General features: G+C 44.7%; 2 protein-coding genes across 4 annotated transcripts; both read left to right on the plus strand.

The window, feature by feature from the left end:
• The first annotated feature begins 556 nt into the window (after window positions 1-556).
• On the plus strand, window positions 557-3,765 carry LOC135377396 (N(6)-adenine-specific methyltransferase METTL4-like). The gene is made up of 6 exons (XM_064609766.1): window positions 557-790; window positions 2,114-2,185; window positions 2,244-2,526; window positions 2,640-3,062; window positions 3,442-3,533; window positions 3,594-3,765. Exons 1-6 carry the CDS (start codon window positions 578-580, stop codon window positions 3,672-3,674), a joined length of 1,164 nt encoding a protein of 387 aa, XP_064465836.1. The 5' UTR covers window positions 557-577; the 3' UTR covers window positions 3,675-3,765.
• A 1,666-nt stretch (window positions 3,766-5,431) lies between these two features.
• Window positions 5,432-17,824, plus strand: LOC135377397 (endoplasmic reticulum-Golgi intermediate compartment protein 1-like). Of its 3 annotated transcripts, XM_064609768.1 has the most exons (10): window positions 5,432-5,651; window positions 6,529-6,540; window positions 8,684-8,818; window positions 10,021-10,109; window positions 10,178-10,296; window positions 15,355-15,456; window positions 15,512-15,572; window positions 16,041-16,138; window positions 16,215-16,337; window positions 17,685-17,824. In XM_064609768.1, the coding sequence occupies exons 1-10, from the start codon at window positions 5,632-5,634 to the stop codon at window positions 17,790-17,792; spliced, it is 867 nt and encodes a 288-aa protein (XP_064465838.1). In that variant the 5' UTR covers window positions 5,432-5,631; the 3' UTR covers window positions 17,793-17,824. The 3 variants fall into 3 exon arrangements, with proteins under 3 accessions (XP_064465838.1, XP_064465839.1, XP_064465840.1); XM_064609769.1 differs by lacking the exon at window positions 6,529-6,540 and having other exon boundaries at window positions 5,434-5,651; XM_064609770.1 differs by lacking the exons at window positions 5,432-5,651; window positions 6,529-6,540 and adding an exon at window positions 5,716-5,814.
• The last annotated feature ends 1,734 nt before the right edge of the window (window positions 17,825-19,558 follow it).

Here is a 19,558-nt window from a genome sequence, read left to right on the forward strand (position 1 = left end):
CCGTTCACGTGCTTTCAAATAGTACCGTTATTCGTGTGGAGTTGCCTTTTCAACCTGTCAGTGGAAGGGGGGTTGGAGGATTTAAGCACCCCCCTCAAACTCGTACATTCGGCGATGCATTTGGGAGAGGGGAGTGAGCTCGAAACCCCCTCCCTCACGTAAAGTCCCCATAGAACCGCTCCCGAAATATTTTTCTGGCCACGCCACTGATATCAAGTTATTAACGTTGAAAAGTGGCAGTCGTCGAAAAAGCCAGACAGCGGCGGGATTTGAACCACGCAGGCTTGTGTTGTGTTCTCCCGTTGTGTGTTCCAGCTTCCGAGCAATTACTTTCCATCAAGTTATCAACTATTTACGAGCAATTTTTCTCAGCGAGGCATTGCCGTTGTTCTTTGCAGACCTTGTGTTGACTGTTGAGCCTCGCGGTTTTCGGTTTTGCCTCCGCGCAACGTCACACATCACGTATCAAAGCCTGTGGCCAATCGGGATGTGGGCCTACTTTATGCTGCGGGGGACACTCGCGCCGACAGCCTCATCGCTTTTGTGCACACGCGCATACGCATACGCGCCGGTAAACATGGCGGTTCTAGTTGAGAGCGATATCGGCTGGTTTGTGTCACACGCTAAACTCGTGCGCGACTGGTATCGTAATTGTCGGCGGTGTAATGGACACATAACTGCTTTAGAGCTTCGAAACGCTTTCTTCGACATTGCAGTACCATTCCAGATGGATTCCGCAGCGCAGAAGCATGCGTCGTTGTTGGACGATGCAACGCGACTCCACCGTGAGGTAGATTCCATCGTGTCTTATCAAATCATTCGGGACAAATTGCAGCAAGCCAATCGAAGTTCAGCGAATCCGAAGGCTTACATGGCACCTACATGTGCAAACTAGCCTCGTGTCCCAATGAAATGTGCGTCGTACAAATTCCAACGTGAAAAACACTAGTGCCTTCCGAGTCCGAAGAAAGACCGGTTGTTGTGTTTTCTGCCGTTTTCCATGTGTTCTCTGCAACAAACGTTTTCAGATAGTAGATACAATTTACCGGCGGGCAAACCGGGCCACCTTATTTCAACTCTTCTTTTCTCTCTCTCCTTCCTTTTTTTTTTTTTTTTTGCCTTCAAACTCAGCACTACGTATTTCAGCGAACTTCACCTCACCTCAACAAAATGAACGTTTTGACAGTTCCTTAACCCAAAAGAATAGCTTGCCCGTGAAGGTCGAAAACTCTTCTGCCATTGATTGGCACATCTGCGAGAAGATTTTTGCCACCTCGAATACCCATTCACAATAGCCTTGGGACTTCTATGGCTTTGAGAAACGGAGGGAAACGCTGCAGGGGCTTACCATGTTACGCATCCCTAGGATAAAGTTGAAAAGAAAAAAAAAAAAAAGAAGAAAGGTAATACCTTACGCAGTCTGAGGATAGATCGTTGTTACATGTTTACACAGTCTGCGGCATGGTATTTCCTGCTCCATTGCATAATTGAAGATATACCTTTTAGCGCAACAGTAGAAACTTTGGAATGCGAAAAAAAAAACAAAGAAACATTGAAACGCATGGAAAATTTCAAGGCACAGAGTCAAGTGGTGAACAAAGCCGTGCGATAGCCAAAGTTAGGGAACTTTTAAATCCCTACTGCCTGGAACAGTGCTGTAAATAATGATATAAACAAAGTCTTACAGGGATTCTCTTCCCATATGCGCAAGATACGACAAATCGAAGCCCCCAAAACGCTTTATTATTATTATTTTTTTTTAAATGCTAGTTTTCAGACTTTTTTTTTATCGAAATGTACGTTTACAAATATTTCGTCAGCTATATGATCTGGGGTTCGTCTGTCATTGGAGGTGTGTGGCGGTACCCCCCATCACAAGTCGTTTGTACGATTTCTGTGAAGGCTCCTTTTCTGTTTTTCCCGTAAACATACCCGATACTCTTGCAGTATTTTTGAGAAGCTCCTCGAGTCACGGCGTAGTACACACCACCTGGTTTCGGTATTAACGTCATTATTTCGCTTTAATGAAATCAGTTTAATTCATTGAACATGTACAAAACTTATCATAACGAGCAGAAATTTAAATGGCCGCGTTCCTATTTATATCTCACAGGGACAACCAATACGCAAACCACGGCGCAAGAAACGGCAACACGCTGCGTGCGCCATTGTCAGCTTCTTGCAGGTACGTCATAATCGAAATACGTTCAATCTAATCTATACCTATCAAAGTTGCACTACAGAACCCTACACGGATTGCTGCAGCCACAGAGAAGATCGTAGAAGAAGCCCGCAAGCTGGGGCATTTCTTCGAAGCGGATGCAACATCAGAAGAAATCCGCCATAACAATAAGACTGCAAGAATCGCAGCTAGTCAAGCATTGGACGTGCGGATACCACCAGCTGACACCTTATCCCGGGGAGACAACGATGTAGCAATAGTTGTCAGCCATTGTGAACACCAGTATGCCATTCCTGTGGGAGCTTGTCCTCGAGCTGGGGACGTACAGCAGGCGTTGTCTCAAGGTAGGGAACAGCAGTCCCCGCATTCTAGGTACCATAATGGCGCTGCTGTAGAAAGCGTCATTCTTTGTCAGGCGACAGTGCTAATGCAATTTCATAATGCATGCTGGGAATAGAACGAGGTCCATTCGACCTAATCGTCGCGGATCCACCCTGGGACAACCGGTCTGTCCGCCGCAAGAACAGCTACGTCTGTCTGGGACGACGCCGGTACGAAGAACTGCTGCTCCAGCTTCCCGTAGCGCGGCTGGGAGTCAACGGGGGTCCGCCGGGTCTCGTGGTGGTCTGGTGTACCCACAACGCGTCGCAGCTCGAGTTCGTGGTGAAGCAGTTGCTGCCAGCATGGGGTACACCATTCCTGGGTGTCTGGTACTGGGTCAAGGTGACACGTCGTGGTGTACCAGTACGGCCTATCGGTGGTGTCCACAAACAGCCCGTCGAGTACCTGGTGTTTGGTGGGACTGCGGCGGACTTTCCAGATCATCGCATCGTTGTTTCCGTGCCTTCCAGCATACATTCGCACAAGTTTCCGTTGACAGGTAAGAGAGCACGAAGTCTGTCTGTTGTTCATTGCTAGGAGCGTTGCCCAGGAACATCGCTAAAGAAGCACAACATGCCCAAAATTCAAAGGGGGAAAGAGTGCAAAATTCGCTTATCTGTTCACCTTTACCTTGTGCACATATGACTAGTAATTCTGTTCTGCAGTTCAAAGCTCTACAGAAAAAAGTTTAACCTAAAAAAGTGAATTAGAAACTTCTCTAGACTCCCCAGCTTATGAACTTCCGAGATCCTTGCCATCCGGCTCACCTGCGGGAAAGGAGGACCCTAGGACATCCCCTAGGAATGACTCTCAGCTGTGCTACTGTTACGAACCACCACTAATTTGTATTTATTTAGAGATACGATTTGTTGACGCAGAGCTTTTAAAGCCCTGGATTGGAGAAAAGCCACGTTGCTTAGAACTGTTTGCCCGCTACTTGGTGCCCCATTGGACAAGCATCGGAGACGAGGTACACGAGTGAACTTTGATGTCGATATTGAATTAGTATTGACTTTGTTTTTGGACACAGGTGCTGAAGTTGCAGAGACTAGAGCTGTACGAGGAAGTCGACGATCCCACCGTACAAGACTGTCAAGCCCCAAAGGAATGAGCAGCCATAGGAATGTGCAATTTGCAAGAAAGTTGACGGGCCTGCATGGAAACGCTATAAATGTACCTAATAGATGGATTTGTTTTGAGAACCTCCCATTGTTGTGTGTGTTAATATGAGAGCAAGGACAGCAAACACATTGGCAAACAAATGGTCACAGGACAAATGTCTCGAGCTACAAAAAAAATAACAAAAACAAATAAGGTATCCTGTAGAAGCAGCATAAAACATTAAACATACCTAATGTTTAACCTGATGTTTTTTGTTTTGTTTTTTTTTATGGGGGGGGGGGGGGTGTATGGAAGACTCATCTGGATGAACTGTTGCCCTTCAAGATGAACTTTCTAATGTCTGTCCTATGTCAAAATCTTGAGAAAAAGGGGGCATGACATGATGCATAAAATGTATGCCTTGAATTCAAAAAACAGTATGTAGTAATGTGAGTACTGAGGTTTCAGTTAAAGCATTATCTTCTCTTCATGAAGTAGTTCAAATTTGATGTAAAAAATTCAGCATTACCTGTGTCCCAATTGAAGATCTCTGGTTCACAAATTCCTATGAAGGTGTGCAGATCTGGATTTGGGGGGGGGGGGGGTCCTATAACCCTCAATATCTGTCATGTCATAGTGCTCCAGTTGACCTTAGGTAGTGCATGTAACATGCTGTGCAAGGCAGGACCCTCTTCACCCACCCACCCCCATTTTTTCCCCGAAGGAAATACTGGATCTGGCCCAGTCCCTGTGGCACCTCAGAATAACTGCTTTCTTTGGGGTTCCCTTCTTTGGGGTGCTCTTAATTATTTGACTCCCAATCCTGAGCATTTCGATCATTTTAGTGTAATTTTTGCATATCTTCAGAAGTGGATTTTTTGTCGCCGTCGTGGTTGACTTCATGCTGATGCAATGTCAAAAAGCCACCAGCCTTGAACTTGGATAAGAAACATTGGTGTGGTTTGAGAGTACCAGTTCCTTGTGACTGGACCCGCGTTACAAAGAGGCCGACCAAGGGGCACCACACCACTATCCATTCCATCCATCCAACCAACTTTCCTGGCATCTTCTTCATATGTTGTTCTGGCCTCGGCAGTAAAACACGATATGATCTTCGTTGAATCCAGAAGTTTATCCAGAACCGCAAGCTCGGGCGGGGGGAGGGGGGGGGGTGAAAAAAGTTGGGGATGCAGTTACATTGTAACAATATAGTACTCAGAAATTTTTTTCTTTTTTTTGCGGGGGGGGGGGGGGGGGGGCTGGTTGAATCTGTTATTGGGAAACTACATCAACTGGTAGTACTAGTACCCACAGCGACGAAAATGTTGACACACTAAAAAAAAAAAAAAAAACAGCTCCAAGAAGCGCGCAACTGCGCGTCTGATCGTGCCGCATCACTCGTTCGCTATGATGGCAGAGGCGTCCATGACCCGCGACATGTGTGGCGAAATAAAGCTCTTTTTTTTTACAACAGCCAAACTACATAGCACGAAAATAACGTTATGTTTGTTCAAACTGTTCGAAGAATAAAGTGTATGATACGATTTGGTCTTTGTTTCGCGTTGAACGGACCCCGTTGATACATCCCTCCATAGGTCCTCCCTGATGTGGTGTACATATTTTGTTTCTGGTAGTTTCTAGTGGGATCGCTGACATTCCGCGCTGGCACAGCGAACATGCTTCAATTTTTCCCAGTGCGTTACATTCCTTTTTTCAACCTATTGAATACTGGATCTACTCTAGGCGCTACAGTTCCGAAATCTGATGCTGCTCTTCGCTCATTTCTGCATACGTGTTCAACCAATCAGGCCCACACACGTGGGCGGGCGTCTGTTAATGCCGGCATCTCGCGTCTGACGTGCCGACATCTGCTTCTTAACCTTACCGCATATTTTTTCACGTGGACATATGTTGAGTTGTTATTTATACACACCTTTGTACATAATTTAATCTTCATCTTTATAAACATGGTATTCGATGTTAGGAGGTACGTATATTAACACCATTTTGTCATGTTCCTCGCGTACATCGTTGAACAAATAGAAGCGTGTAGTGGTGCTCGTTATGTTTTTAACATGTGCATGCAAAAATGTTGTGTAGATACTAATGTCGCGTTGCAATGTTGTTGTTCTGAAGGCTCAGATTCTATGGTAGGACAGTGTTGCACATCCTCTACTGGTTGTTTACGTTTGCAATGTTGTTTTTTTGGTTGGTATGTCAGAAATCAGCCGGGTTGTGCGGTGTTTTCTGAGCGCATCGGCTAAGTGTTCCTAACAAAACAACAAAAGCAGACAGGTATAAAGAATAAATTTGTGCATCCCCGAAGTAGAGGCAGCTTCACACATTTACGAAGCAGTACACGCTCTACTTGAGTAGCGGTTTTAACACGGGAAGTGGTGCCGGCATTTTGTTCATTTCCTTAGCACGCGTAGATCTGATAGCCACACAAAGCTGTAGTGAATGGACGAAGTCTTACCTGTTAGTGAGCTTTCCAGGGGAACGCAGGGTGATTTATAGTACACAAACGCTTGTTTCTAGCAAGACAGAGAGAAAAGTGCAGTGCCCTTGGGATCAATCATGCCGAAAACAAAGGAGTAATAGCAAACCATTCAAGCTGTGCTGTATGAAACCTTGTAAATGTTTTTGCTTGTTGGAGAGACTGTGACGAGAGATGTGGTTGACGGTGTTGTAGGAGAAATAGACATAACGAAAAGGTTCCAGTTTCCAATCGCAGGGTTTCAAAATTTCTTCTGACCATGATCCGAGAACCAGATTACTGCGCTTTTTTTCACAGTCTCTCTGAAGTCACAAGACTAAATGGTTTTCCTTTTGCATTTGCTACAAACGTGGTATTTTTCTTGCAGCAAAGTTACGCAGTAAGTTGTGATACGTTTGTACAGGCAGAGGGAGTTCACACTAAGTCACACTACTCTGTCTTAAGCACACAAAAATTCCGCAACTAAAGTGTGCGCTTATATGTGCAGCGAGCCACAAGACGACAGAAAACTGATTCATTCGTCGAGAATGTTCAATGCACATTTACAGGATTTTGGTACCAAAACTTTTGGTCCTCAAGCTTGGGGGTTAATGTCGTATATTGGTGTTTTATGTAGCTCCGTCTCCACGGGGTTCTTGGGATAAAAGCCCTCGAAGAACACACTTGTGTTGTGTAGTACTTGGTAGCTTCAAAGAAAGCTGCAGGCTTTGTTTATTGAGGTCAAGGATAATGCAGCAACACGTTCTGGATCATAACCACTAAAATGTCAATGTACCACACTGGTATATTTGGTTTACCGTGAAATATATGATAAGAAATTGTGATGGTATGGTGGCCCCGCAGAGATTCGAGGCTCGAAATTGACATGTTCTAGCATTCATAGTGTTGTCCTTGCTGGCTCAGTGCAGTGGTAAACATATTCTCATATTTGGGGCCCTCTCAAGGACTTTGTGAATTTGCTGGTATAGTTCTGTCTTCGCTTTTTTTTTTTTTTCTTGATAATAAACATTATTAATGTTAGGTACCTTGCCTTTTGCGAGGTACATCAAGCAGAGTGTGCCATGTGCCGAGAAAAAAAAAAAAAAATGTGTGGTACGAATACAGAGAAAGTGGCTACGAAGGCATTTCGAACAATACATTAATCTCTTGCACTTTGTAGGAAATGGTCTTCTTACTGCTCTCGCAAAATTACCCAGTGTTCTAACGGAGTCCTTGTACTTTTAATTTGAAATGGACGTTTCCTTCTGTTCTTCCGTGACATTACGGTTGGGCTGACCACAGAAACGTTTTATCTGTATTTGATGACCCGCACCTGCGCGTGTGAGCATGTGCTAGACGTGCCGTATGTGCATGGGGGCTATACCAGGGATTCATTGTTCTTCGTTGTCACAGCCAAATATGACGTGCGAATATCAATTCTCAGTCAATTCAAGGGTCGAAGCAGGGACTGGTTATAAAAATCACCCTCTTAATGGAATGAGGTAACGGATTGTAGTTCTTGTATGTGCGTATAATGTTGGATTTTTTTGGATTTATAATGAACGCTGTAAGACAGAAGTACCTCTCGTTTCAGTGTCAACCTTTGCATATTTCTCAAGTGTCCAAAATTAGCCCCCTAGACCGTCTCGCAACATAGAGCCTTCGTGGTAGGTTAGATGCCGACTGCGGTTGCCAGCAGACTTGTGCCCGTTACTCGAAAAAAGTAATTGATTACCGTTACTTCTGTGGGAAAAGTAATTGATTACCATTACCAATTACTCGACTTCAAATGTAATTGAGTAACGAGTAGAAAAGTAACGCGTTACTTCGGTCGTTACTCTGCATTCACGCAAATTATAACCGTCTTTGTGTGCCTCAGAAAAAAAAAGAAAAAGAGGTTCAACAGCGGAACAGCTGAAATAACAAGACAAACAAAAACACGTAGGACAAGGAGATCTGTACGCCCGGGAAGACGTTGACCCGATTGTGGAAGAGCATTGCAAGGAACTTCCCCATGACTCACTAAACCTCCACAGCTTCAGGTACCATCACACTGGTGTAGGAAGAGATTAGGGAGAGAGACCCTGACATTCCAGAGCGTTATTACAATGACCTTCGCTTCCTATAGTAGGACAGCCCTACAAAGGCTGATGGCACCAGGGGCTTGACTTGGGGCAGAACATCCGAAAGATAAGCTAATCTCTGCCGGAAAAGTAATCAATTACTCAGAAAAGTAATTGATTACTCGAAAAATTACTTAAAAAGGTGATTGATTACAAGTAACGCAATTACTAGTAACGCGTTACGCACAAGTCTGGTTGCTAGCAATCTGTCGTTCCTACCTGGTCATCACCTGCAATGGGGACAACACCCTGTGAAGGCAGCAGGAACATGCTTGCCGAACTCTTGCTATTCTACAGCACGAAACACGCTTTCGAGCGCAGTTAGTGCCATGCAGTTTGAAATCGGTCGATCAAATGACATGTTTGCGTAGCTGTTTGAGTTTTTCGTCCTGTTCACTAATGATCGTGTTGATTTTACAGGTTTGATATCTACCGAAAGATCCCGAAAGATTTGACACAGCCCACCTTAACAGGCGCAGCCATCTCTATCATCAGCTGCGCCTTCATCTTCATATTGTTCCTCTCGGAGCTAATCTCTTACCTCAGGCCTGAGCTGTAAGTCGAAAGGGCATGCACGTATTACAGCGCCTGAGAAGTCCTCGAAAGTCTCCTTACCTGAATTGTGCTGGGCATCTTTTTATCCCTTACAGATTTTGTTTTTAAATAAAAAAAGCTATCAGAGCAGGATAGATGTCGTTTTTGCAGTTGAGTTATACGTAGGGTTCCGCATTTTCGGCTTTTATTCCTGGAGAGATTCGGTGGGTGTTTTTCGTTATTTATGTGTTTTGCCAAATTCGGATATTTTTGGCATTCTATAAACACTTTGGAGAGTTAAACAGGGGGGTGCTAATTTCCCTAAGAACGACACGAAATATAGCCAACTTCCTTTGCTGGAGGGTACCACGTGTACTTGAATCCCCTTAACTCACTGATAAAATTGTTGCAGGTGATGATTTTTCCCTGAGGTAGAGGCTAATGGCTCCGCTGGGCGTCATTCTCAGCGTTCCACCCGCAATGAGGTGAAGGAAAAACAAAAATGTGATGCCCCGAAAAAAAAAAAAATGAAATTGGGTTTTGGGATGTAGCGCCATATGCAAAAATGTGATTGGGAGTCTTTTGGAATATGCTGAATTTCCCTAAAAATATGTGGTGCATGTCCTTTGGCATTTTTCGGCGGAGGTTGAAAACGCGGAGCCCTAGTTATATAGCCAGGAGGACGTCCTCTCGAAGAGAGTATGCAACTGCAAGATGACTGATTACCTAAAATTTATTAATTCACTCATTAATTGGGGGATCTGAGGCAAAATTGAGATAGCAGTATGGGAGACAATCGTCGTTGAAAGCCATTCCATTTTAAAATAATTTAATGAAACGTGCACATGCATTGAAATATTCATTGCTGAATTTGCTGTGAAAATCAGCCAAAGTCCAAACTGCATGAATGCAGAGAGCACAGCGGTCATTCCACACCAGAGGGCCAAGTGCTTCGGGGCGATGGAGATGATTGGAGTAGGTGCTCATCTGCTGGCCAGATCAGCCAGCTTGTAAGCCAAGCGTATAATTCGGTTCAGCGGAGCTTAACCCGAACCGAAACAGTATGCCTGAACCCGAACTGTACAAAAAAAAAAAAATACCGGTTCCGATCCCTGATTTCCAAGCGAGGTGTAACTGTAATTCCACGCTATTTTAATGAGCTAGCTGGCCCTGTAACTTAGCTACTTTTAAAAATTAACTTACCCATTACTGAATTTGTGCAGGGTGAGCGAGCTGTTTGTCGACAACCCTACGGGTGCAGAACGAGTTCCTGTTGAGCTCAACATCACCTTGTTGCGGCTTGACTGTAGTGGTGAGTAACAAGCACTAAGTGTTGAGCGTTTTTCACTCGTGACAGTTTTTTCGTGCATTTTATTGCAGTGGTGGGGCTGGATATTCAAGATGACATGGGAAGACATGAAGTGGGCTTTGTTGAGAACACGGAGAAGACTCCAGTAGGCGAAGGGTGCCGGTTCGAGGGCAAATTCTTTGTGCATAAGGTGAGGTGGAAGTCTGCAGCTGCCCTTTGACCTCATCATACCCTGGGTGTACAGCAGTCGCTGGAACCAATCGGTGGTTACATATTACCAGTGATGGCCACTAACTACGTCTACAGTAGTTTAACTATAACTACTAACTACTTCGCGATGGAGTAGTTTAACTAGTAGTTCAACTACTTTTCAGGGGAGTAGTCAAAACTACTTCTTTAACTACTGCAATGTATTTTAGCTCTCTACTCTCTGACTACTTAACGTTGTCCATCCACATCAGTCCCCTGTAGTGTACTTGGACACCTAAATATGAATCACAAGCAATGATAAACTTTGGCTCAAGCCATTGCTACGATCGTCAAATACAAGGCTTGCGGCGGGATTCTTTCTGTGCCTACGCAATAAACTATGTTGCAGAATTATTTCGCAACAAATGAGTCTTCACTAGACAAGCATTAAAAGTGAAGATTTAGTACACATGCACGACACAATTGCTCTGCACCTCCGTTCTCATCAAACAAGTAGCTCAAGGTAAAAGTCGGAAGCGCAATCGTGCCGTAAAGCTTGCGGCAAAATCGGAAGTAGTTGGCGCCTTCAGTAACCTAACTACTGTAGTTAACTACTTAAAATAGTAGTTTAACTACTAGTTGCCACTACATTTCTGCAAGTAGTTGATAACTACTTTTTAACTACAATCAGGTAGTTTAACTAGTAGTTTAACTACATGTAGTTAACTACTGGCCATCACTGCATATTACCATAGATCTATCAACAGATGGTCACGGCAGCGTTGTTGGTAGAAACTTATGAGGCTCACCCGGGTGAATGACTGGATGGCAAAATTCATGCGCATGAAACATAATATATTGCTGAGAAGAATATATTTCTTCGTAAGGATAAACCTTCTAGCATGCATGCTGAATTTTTGGACAAGCTCCGGTACTGCAACTTCCAAACTTGGTGACTCGGGGATTCAACGTCAACCTGTCTTTGCCCGGCAACGAATAGCTCATATTGTTCGTGTATGAGACGTTTAGCCTGCAACTGGTTACGACCCACTTAACTTCATAACTTTCCAAAATGTGATTTTTATGTCATTGGAAGATGCGACACTCTATCCTGTACACCTTATGCAAAGTAGGTTTCCCCCCTCACCCTCTAATAGGGCGCACAAAGGAAACGATTTACACTGTGTATGTAATTTTTTACCGCCTTCATCTTAGAATTCACCGGTAAAATAAACGCAGTATCACGCTGTATGATGTTCCAGGTGTACATAAAAAACATTCCGTTTTTCTCTGAGCAGTACACCCTGCGCTAGCGACGCTTGGAAACGAAAGTTTCGCAAATTTGGCAATTTTGGAACTGGGTTTTCAGAATGTGGCGGTCCAGACAAAAATAGCAGCATTGTGTGATTCAATTGTAGAATGCTTCCACTATGTGCTCCTAAAAAACTACAAAAGGACTATTTGACTTGCGCGAGAAAATAATTTTTTTCCGGACCCGTGTTGGCACGTAAAGAATGCCTATAGGTCCACAATCAAGGCGTGGTATAAGGTACTTAACGGGCCCCAGGAAAGCACAATGTATGTCGCATTCATGCAATCAACCTCCAACGCCAGTCTTTCGAAAATTTTTCTTTATGTCCTGATCGTTCTTTGTACGGTTTTAGTTTGTCAAAGTTCTTTTTGCACAGGGGCCATTCCACGCGAAATGATCCAAACATGCCGCTCGACCATCACCGACATTTCTTTAAAGGAGTACAGAGGGCCGTCGAAAAAAATTTCAGATTAAGACATCTGATGAAAGTGTGTGTGTCATTATACCGAATAGCGCGAAAGGTTTTGATGTGTGCAATTTGTTTCCCAGAAAAAAACTCGCATAAACATGGCTCCGCGCGTTCACCCTTAACTCGCCACTCCAGCTATGACGAGGATGAGGAGGTATGATGCCACGTCACCGATGACGGTATAAGGAGAACTCGTTCTGGTTCGCTGGTCAGTGGGGGTCAGCGCCTTGTCCCTTTGCCGCCGTAAACCAGTTTTGCCAGTTCTCCCGGAGAATTGGGGATGGAAGGAGCGGCCGAAGCATTACCGAGCAAGGAGAAAGGTTTTATCAGAACCCCGAACAGCCGAGTAGCGGACGACAGCGGAGTAGCAGACATTCCTCTAGGCCAATCAGTGAGCGTTCTCCTTATAGCGTCAGCGCGAGGTTCCAGGCAGATCACAGGCTGGTACTGCTCTTCACCACCGTTGCGCACGGTCGCTTTTTGCGGCGTATTTTAAATTCAATTTTCACGATAATTATGACTCTGTGGTGTAAATTGCTTCGCATGCTGCATCTTACTGGCTTACTTAACACTTTTATGGGAAGAAAACTGGATGTTAAAAATGACTTCTGTGCCACTTTAAAAAATTGTGAAGGTAAAGGGCTTCGGGGCTGAGCATGTATTACTATTATAATAGTATTACTGTAATACATTTTGTATTTGTATTACATATTATAATACAGGTTTCAGAAAAGTACCTGTATTACGTATTATAATACGCAAAAACGTGCATTACAAGTATTAATGCTCTAGTAATACTTCTCGGATTTTTATGTGTTAGTTCATCCCGTACGCGCTATCAGCACGGTGATAATCCGGCCAGGCGGGTCGGCACACCGCACGTTTTAGGTCGCCCGCTCTTTGAACGCCTGCTCATGCTGGGGAATAGTCAGTGTGATACCCTCTTTGGTCATAAAATTCCCAGGAAAGAAAGTTTTTTTTTCATTACCGTAATGTATTTTTTCAATCAGTGATGGCCACTGACTACTACTACTACAGTAGTTTAACTACAACTACTAACTACTTCGCGATGGAGTAGTTTAACTAGTCTACCAGCGGCATGGCCGAGTGGGCTAAGGCGTCCGCTCGTTGGTGGTAACCAAGGTCGTGCTGTAGACTGGGAGGTGGTGGGTTCGAATCCTACCGCCGGCTGTGCTGTCTGAGGTTTTCCCTGGGTTTTCCGAAGACTTTCCAGACGAATGTCGGCACAGTTCCCCCTGAAGTCGGCCCAGGACGCATACTAATCCCCCTGTCCCCCACTCCTTCCTGCTGTCCTCTCTCTGTCTGTGCACATATGTACGCCACTCATAGCCACAGTTGCTTCGCCGTGCTAACACGCAAAAAAAAAAAAAAAAAAATCTTAACTAGTAGTTCAACTACTTTTCATGGGAGGTAGTTGAAACTACTGCAATGTATTTCAACTACATCACTAACTACTTACCGTTGTCCATCAACACCAGTCCCATTCTATATTGTTCTTGGACACCTAAATATGAATCACAGGCAGTGACAAAAGTGAAGATTTAGTACACATGCACGGCACAATTGCTCGGCACCTCCGTTCTGATCAAACAAGTAGCTCAAGGTAAAACCCTGAAGCACAATCGTGCCATAAAGCTTGCGGCAAAATCGGAAGTAGTTGGCGCCTGCAGTAACCTAACTACTGTAGTTAACTACTCGAAATAGTAGTTTAACTAGTAGTTGCCACCACATTTCTGCAAGTAGTTGATGACTACTTTTTAAATACAATGAGGTAGTTTAAGTAGAAGTTTAACTACACGTAGTCAACTACTGGCCGTCACTGATTATAATCTTGCCTGCAGCGAATCGTGGAGCGTCAAATCCCAACACCAAGAGACCTCTGCGTGGGGGCTAGAGATTGAGGCCTGATGGGTTTCGAAGAAGGATGTTGCTCGTGAATGGAATACTGGCCGACAGACGCGAACACTGCATTACTGTAACTGGCACAATGAGGTTCCACAACTTAGAACTAATTTCTGAAACAATTGTTGCGCTGAAACTAAGATCGTTTTTATTGGGAAGAAAACGTTGCAGATATCCACGATCGTCATGAGTATTATGTACTCTCTTGCTGGTGGTACCGAAGGGAATGGTTGGTCCTATTTGACCATCCCGTAGGTACCGGTTCTGCTCACAGTGCTTCCTTTTTGTTTTTAACTCTTCTGAAAAATTAATTTAAAAAAAATTAATTAAAGGAGTACAGAGGGCCATCCAAAAAAATTTCAGATTAAGACATCTGATGAAAGTGTGTGTGTCATTATACCGAATAGCGCGAAAGGTTTTGATGTGTGCAATTTGTTTCCCAGAAAAAAACTCACATAAACATAGCTCCGCGCCTTCACCCTTAACTCGCCACTCCAGCTATGACGAGGATGAGGAGGTATGATGCCACGTCACCGATGACGGTATAAGGAGAACTCGTTCTGGTTCGCTGGTCAGTGGGGGTCAGTGCCTTGTCCCTTTGCCGCCGTAAACCAGTTTTGCCAGTTCTCCCGGAGAATTGGGGATAGAAGGAGCGGCCGAAGCATTACCGAGGCAAGGAGAAAGGTTTTATCAGAACCCCGAACAGCCGAGTAGCAGACGACAGCGGAGTAGCAGACAACATTTCTTTAGGCCAATCAGCGAGCGTTCTCCTTATAGCGTCAGCGCGAGGTTCCAGGCAGATCACAGGCTGGTACTGCTCTTCACCACCGTTGCGCACGGTCGCTTTTTGCGGCGTATTTTAAATTGAATTTCTGCGATAATTATGACTCCGTGGTGTAAATTACTCCGCATGGTGCATCTTACTGGCCTACTTAACAGTTTTATAGGAAGAAAACTGGGTGTTAAAAATTACTTCTGTGCTACTTTAATGCATCTGGAGCTGTATTCCTTGCTGCCAGTTTGTGTTTTTTGCACTGTGCGGGTTACATTGACAGCGTAGTTCTAGTACGCGGAAATACGGTCTTAGAACAGACTGTGCGATACACAGCTTCGCAATATCCTAGGGGGTACCGCTTTGGAGAGTGAGAACTTTGTTGCTGTTTCGATTTTACCTCCCTCGACCCATTGTCCGTGATGTGCCAAGGTCAGCAAAAATGAAAAATGAGTGTCCACTTCCGCTTGCAAGCACGCCGGTTACAGTGCGTGTGCAAGGAGTGCTAAGATTTCTCTACGGTGTCTGTCGTACCTCTCAATGTTTATGCTGATGTGTTTTTGTGGCAATCGCCGTGCAACAGGTCCCTGGTAACTTCCACGTGTCGACGCACGCAGCAAAAAAGCAGCCGGACAAGATCGACATGACTCACATTATACATGGCCTCACCTTTGGGGAAAGGATGGTAAGGGGAGTAATATTTTACGCGCATTATTTTTTACTGTGGGTGTCCCTTTCAGACCGAGGGTGTTCAGGGTGGCTTCAACTCGTTGAAGGGAATGGACAAGTCTGCAGTAAACGGCAAGTAACATAACAAAGCTAGATCGAATGCACTCTAGTTAAGCGACGTTTCACGGCTAGGGTTGCCATCCTTCGTAGTGAAAAATACCGGCTGAGGGAGAGGAGGTGGAATAGAGGGAAGGGAGGAAAGGGAAGTGGGAGAGGGGTGGAAGAGCACACACAGAAAACGAGAGAGACAGAGAGAGCTCAAGACAATACGAGGAAACGTGGTCCTGTGTGTAATAATAATAATAATAATAATAATAATGAGTAACTAAGGAAACAACTGGTGACTGGTTGGGTCTGTGCTCCAGGTTTATTCAAGCTGTAGTGGAATGTTGAAAAGCTCGCAAAAGCCCCCATGAAAGGTCTTGAGCCACAAATACCGGCAAAAGGCTGCCGGTATCACCTTCCTACCGGTTATAATACCGGCCTGGTGGCAACCCTATTCGCGGCTTATGTGACTTTTTTTTTTTTTTTTTTTCTCAGGACTCGAATCTCACGACTACGTAATGAAGATAGTGCCTACTATATACGAGACGCCCTCCAAGCGCCTCGAGTCCTATCAGTACACCTATGCATACAAAGTGAGCAGGCTACTTTGCATTCTTTCTCTATATTTGGCAGACATACGATTATTTTCAGTATCCGCATCCTTTACAGAGCTACGTGTCCATTTCCCATACTGGCCGCATCACGCCAGCCATCTGGTTCCGCTACGATCTGAATCCCATTACAGTCAAGTATTCACCCCGTGGGATCCCGTTCTACAGTTTTCTCACATCGGTGAGGTTTTCGCTGTTTCGCTTGTCTCTCTGGGTAGGATATTACGTTCCTGTTGTGGGCGACTGTATCTCGCTTGCTACAGTTCACTACATATGGATATGTGTGTTGCTACCACATTTTTCTATATCTGGTTTCTTAAATAGATCCCAGGCAGTTGAGGCGTAGTCTTTTGAGAGGTCATACTGGCATGATACAGATAAAATGGTTCAAAAGCAAGCGAGCTGGTGGCTAAGATCCATGACGAAAACCCGAGACTGGGAAAAGACGAAAAACAGACGACACAACAAAAAGTCTCAAAATGAGGAATATTGAGACTTTTTGTTGTGTCGTCTGTTTTTCGTCTTTTCCCAGTCTCGGGTTTTCGTCATGGATACTGGCATGTCTTGCGTTCCCGTTGTTTTTTATTTTTTTTTACAGTGCCTAACATAGACCTTCGTAGGTTTCGAATGTCCATAGTTTGTGTCCTTATAGTTTTTGTTCTAGACCCCTATTTGAGTTGCAAAACATTAAAATGAAGGTGCTGATAATGATAAGAAAAGTACAGGGCTCCCCAAGGTAATGCATCACAATAGTAATTTAAAAAAAGAATACGATATTTACTCGCATTCTTTGCGCACACCTAGTTTAGCGTGAAAAATGAAAATAAAATAAAAAAATTGCGTAATTTGCGCGCCCGCGTTTTAGCACGCAGATATCTGGCACGCGCGTCTCAGCGACCGCGGCGATTGCTTTTCGCAGCGCCGTCAGTGCTACCGAAGTTAGTGCAGTGCTTTTGTTTGATTTGCGCACACTTTCGGGTGATGGCCCACTGACGCGATGGACGATACTGTCGCTCGAACTACAAAACGCGGAAAGAAATGCTGGACAAACACGCTACGACAAACCATACAGCACTACATGACGAACTGGGTGAACAAAGCGTGCTTTCGGTTGTCAAGTGCAACTAGCAGGGTCGCAGCATGTGGATGTATTTCACCGGTAGATGATGCAAAAAATATTCCAGAAGCCAGGAGAAGTCCTGATGAGGAAAACAACGAAGTTGCACACCGGCTTGACGCAACAAATAACAATTTAATGCAGACTTTTCGTCTCCCTGCTTTCACTGATGATGTCCCCCGCATGGGAGACGAAATGTCTGCATTAAATTGTTGTTTGTTGTGTCAAGCCAGTGTGCAACTTCGTTGTTTACTCACTGGTAGATGAGTGGTAGTGGGTGATAACGCTGCAGTGATAACGTCACTGCAGTGATAACGTCAATATTGGCTCAATATATATTGGCAGGGTACTAGATTACCAGTAATCTAGTACCCTGATAACTTGACTATCAATGCATGTTTCTCCATGCAGGTATGTGCCATCGTTGGAGGCACCTTCACTGTTGCAGGCATCGTCGACTCCCTGGTGTTCACGGCGTCCGAGGTTTTCCGCAAGCACGAAATGGGGAAGCTCAGCTAGCTCCTGGCTTTAAAATAAAGTTTTGGCACGTACTGGCTGGCCATCCTGCCACAGAACGACATGGGGTACATTTAAAACGCGAATAACGTGTTTCCGAGTAGGGGGCAGGGGGGGGGGCTAAACGGGGCGCAGTTCAGGGGTCATCCCCAACATTCCCAACGCTCTATTCTACGTGGTTTGCAAAAAAAAAAAAAAAAAGTTGCTCATGCTTCGTAACTGGTGTATGCTACGACGGTGTTAGTTCTATGCCGGGCCCAGATATTTTCTATACATTCTACGTGTGTTTTGAGGAGAATGCGTGTTTCAGTGTGTTTTGGTATGTGTGCGAGGCTGCATTGTGGTACGAACCGCGTGGCGTTTCTGCTTGTCGATGAATCCGGTGAAGACATACTGGTACATGATGGCGAATAGCAGTAAGAAGACAAGGACATAGGTACAAGTAGACAGGACAACTGCAGACTCTCAACTCAGGTTTAATCGAAGAATGCAGCATCTTAAATGCAAACGTCAAGGTCACTGACTATCAGCCCCCTACATTGAAAACACTGAAGGCAGACCTAACAATGTACGGAGAGGACAAAGGGTATAATGCTGTCGGCTGGGAGATTGCACTCAACACCTTGTCCATGTGTAGAAAATCTATGGTATTGAGTGCAATCCTGCCTTCCTGCAATCCTGCCTTCAGTGTTTTCAATGTAGGGGGCTGTTAGTCAGTGACCTTGACGTTTGCGTTTAAGATGCTGCTTTTTTTCGATTAAACCTCAGTTGAGAGTCTGCAGTTGTCCTGTCTACTTCTACCTATGTCCTTGTCTTCTTGCTGCTATTCGCCATCATGAACCTATGCAAACTACCCCGGATTGTTCCTATTGTGACATACTGGTAGTTGTTCTTAAAGTGACCTTGAACAGATCTTGAAAAGCGTCTGAAACGATTGTGCTCCATTCCTCATCTGAGCTCGCTGGACGATGTTATTGCATATGGCATCATTCATGCACATGTAGATGAATCAAGCATGTGCGTGGAGCTATTTTCCACCCTAAATTGTGTATGCATCAAGTGCAATACAGCATTGTTGAAGTATCTGCAGAGCTAAAAGTTTTAGGGGTTCTCTTCTGGTCCATATTTAGTTCATTTTGAAATGGGGGGGGGGGGTATGTAAAAATTGGGTTTTATGATAGAAGTTGTAAAACGGTAAAATCTGGCGATATCGTGTGAAACGGTACATTTCCGGGAAGAAAATAAATAAATTGGAAAGTAGAACAGCAAGATGGTGGGAGGAGTGCTGGGTGCGAAGTACAGTAATTTCACACGTATTAACTGCGGCTTATGTGGTTATGTTTTTTTTTTTTTTTTTCTCACGGGCGCTCTGCAGCTTATCCACCGGTGCTGCTTATCGGATGACTATTTTGCTCCGGTATTTTCCCCATACGCCGGTTTTAACGAAAGGGCCGACAGTGTCTCTGGAACAGCCCTGCCAATGCACGAACAATGCATAGCAGGGGCGCGTCCAAAGTCCGAATAGACTGACCTTTAGCTTTAACGACCTTTAACCTTTAGCTACTGAGCTTTAATGAAAGTGGTGACGGTGATTCACGTCTTCTGGAAGACCACTGACCCGTCGATCCATGAAAAACACGCAACAAGGGCACAATCCGGTCTTGGTGGGACACTAGAACTGACCTCCTTTGTTGTACACCATGGCGACCCCGGACTAGGGACCACAGGGTTTATGGCCTTCTCTACGGTCTCTTTCGTCGCACAAATCA

The sequence above is a fragment of the Ornithodoros turicata genome, chromosome 1 (genome assembly GCF_037126465.1).
Source record: "Ornithodoros turicata isolate Travis chromosome 1, ASM3712646v1, whole genome shotgun sequence".
NCBI classification, from domain to species: domain Eukaryota; kingdom Metazoa; phylum Arthropoda; class Arachnida; order Ixodida; family Argasidae; genus Ornithodoros; species Ornithodoros turicata.

Bases quoted from the DNA above. Each gene is read 5' to 3' on its own strand.
- LOC135377397 (XM_064609770.1), top strand. From the start codon at position 5,771: ATGTCGCGTTGCAATGTTGTTGTTCTGAAGGCTCAGATTCTATG. The intron at 10,110-10,177 runs GTGAGTAACAAG...ATTTTATTGCAG, and splicing joins GTTGCGGCTTGACTGTAGTG to TGGTGGGGCTGGATATTCAA. The intron at 15,457-15,511 runs GTAAGGGGAGTA...TGTCCCTTTCAG, and splicing joins TCACCTTTGGGGAAAGGATG to ACCGAGGGTGTTCAGGGTGG.
- LOC135377396 (XM_064609766.1), top strand. From the start codon at position 578: ATGGCGGTTCTAGTTGAGAGCGATATCGGCTGGTTTGTGTCACACGCT. The intron at 2,186-2,243 runs GTACGTCATAAT...GTTGCACTACAG, and splicing joins CCATTGTCAGCTTCTTGCAG to AACCCTACACGGATTGCTGC. The intron at 2,527-2,639 runs GTAGGGAACAGC...TGCTGGGAATAG, and splicing joins ACAGCAGGCGTTGTCTCAAG to AACGAGGTCCATTCGACCTA.